General features: G+C 40.3%; 1 protein-coding gene across 2 annotated transcripts in view; it reads right to left on the reverse strand.

The window, feature by feature from the left end:
* Positions 1-933, reverse strand: part of LOC138975747 (uncharacterized) — a 6,847-nt gene extending 5,914 nt beyond the window's left edge. The window contains exon 1 of one of the 2 annotated variants that reach the window (XM_070348496.1): positions 752-933. In XM_070348496.1, coding sequence (XP_070204597.1) covers positions 752-814 — 63 coding nt within the window. In that variant the 5' untranslated portion in view covers positions 815-933. Of the gene's footprint in view, positions 1-747 lie in introns of both variants that reach the window. The other variant, XM_070348495.1, reaches the window with a different exon arrangement.
* Positions 934-1,456: the final 523 nt, after the last annotated feature.

The following is a 1,456-nucleotide window of genomic DNA, read 5'->3' on the forward strand; positions in this document are numbered from 1 at the left end:
TGACATATTTCCGGTCAGTTTCAGTTTTGTCGCCATTTGCTTTGTCGGTTCTGAATCGCTAGCCGATGTAGAGAATACTCTTTTCTCCACGCTGGAGAGCCGTCTTTAACTAATTGCGACTGTCCTGACTTTCTCTGTAGACCACCGACAGTTATATTTTTATTTACCTACACAACTTTAATGTTTTCTGCTTAATGAAAGGTCAACCACATATCTTCCATAATAATGATTTACTGCTGTCTTCTTCCGTATAACAGAAAAAATGGAGCCATGAAAATGATATTTCAAAATAAGACGCAAACAACAATAACAAACAAACACAATTAAAGCAAAACAAAACCAAAAAATCCAAAAAGAAAGAAGAGAGTGCAAGAAAAAAGCCCCTCCCTAGCCCACACACACAATATAATAAGCCCCTCCCTAGCCCACACACACAATATAATAAGCCCCTCCCTAGCCCACACACACAATATAATAAGCCCCTCCCTAGCCCAAAAACACAATATAATAAGCCCCTCCCTAGCCCACACACACAATATAATAAGCCCCTCCCTAGCCCACACACACAATATAATAAGATATTGAAAAAATGCTCTGAGAACACAAAACAATAATAAAAATTAAGACAAGATAATTTGATTTGATTTGATTTGATTTGATCTCTCTCTCTCTCTCTCTCTCTCTCTCTCTCTCTCTCTCTCTCTCTCTCTCTCTCTCTCTCTCTCTCTTAATTTTCTATTTCTGAACTCACCTGAGCGTCAACTCCAAAGACAACAACAGCTGCAACGAGTGCAAGGCAAAGCAAGGTGTTCATGGCTGCTGTGTCACAAGTCGAACCGACGAAACAACAAAGTCTCAAAAACAACAAAAAACTGTAGAAGATGCTCTTCTGACTAAGTGAAAAGATGGCAGCCTGGAAAGTAGATGAAGTAACGCATCTCTCATAGGAGGCGTGCTTATATACACCTGAGGACGCAGTTGGAGGCTTTACGGGGGGGGGGGGGGGGGATAAATCACGCGCCGTTGGTGTGAAAGATAAAGGACGCAGAGACCCGACCGTACTGGTGTTAACAGGTTCTAACCGGTATTTTTGCAAAAGGTAATAAACGTGGATCAACATTTGTGTCAACACGACTTTAATATAAGATTTACATCCGGGGTTAGGTGGGTGGGGTGCATTGACATTCGAAAAAAAACCAATAACAACAAAAACACAATAAAAAATTTAAAAAAAAATAAAAACTGCAGGCTATTTTCTTTAAATTGTGTTCTTGGTGAATGAGCACTGATATTCTAGGTTTGCAAGTGAACTTTGCGAACTCGTTTCGGTGCAGTTAATCTAAAGACACATTCCTTTTCCTGCAAGAGATAACCACCAAAGAGCTGCCCAAGATTTTACACTGGATGCCTTCACCCACTTGAACAAATACCAAAAATCCACAATCGAGCCGCTTTG

This window comes from Littorina saxatilis, linkage group LG9 (genome assembly GCF_037325665.1).
Source record: "Littorina saxatilis isolate snail1 linkage group LG9, US_GU_Lsax_2.0, whole genome shotgun sequence".
Lineage (NCBI taxonomy): Eukaryota > Metazoa > Mollusca > Gastropoda > Littorinimorpha > Littorinidae > Littorina > Littorina saxatilis.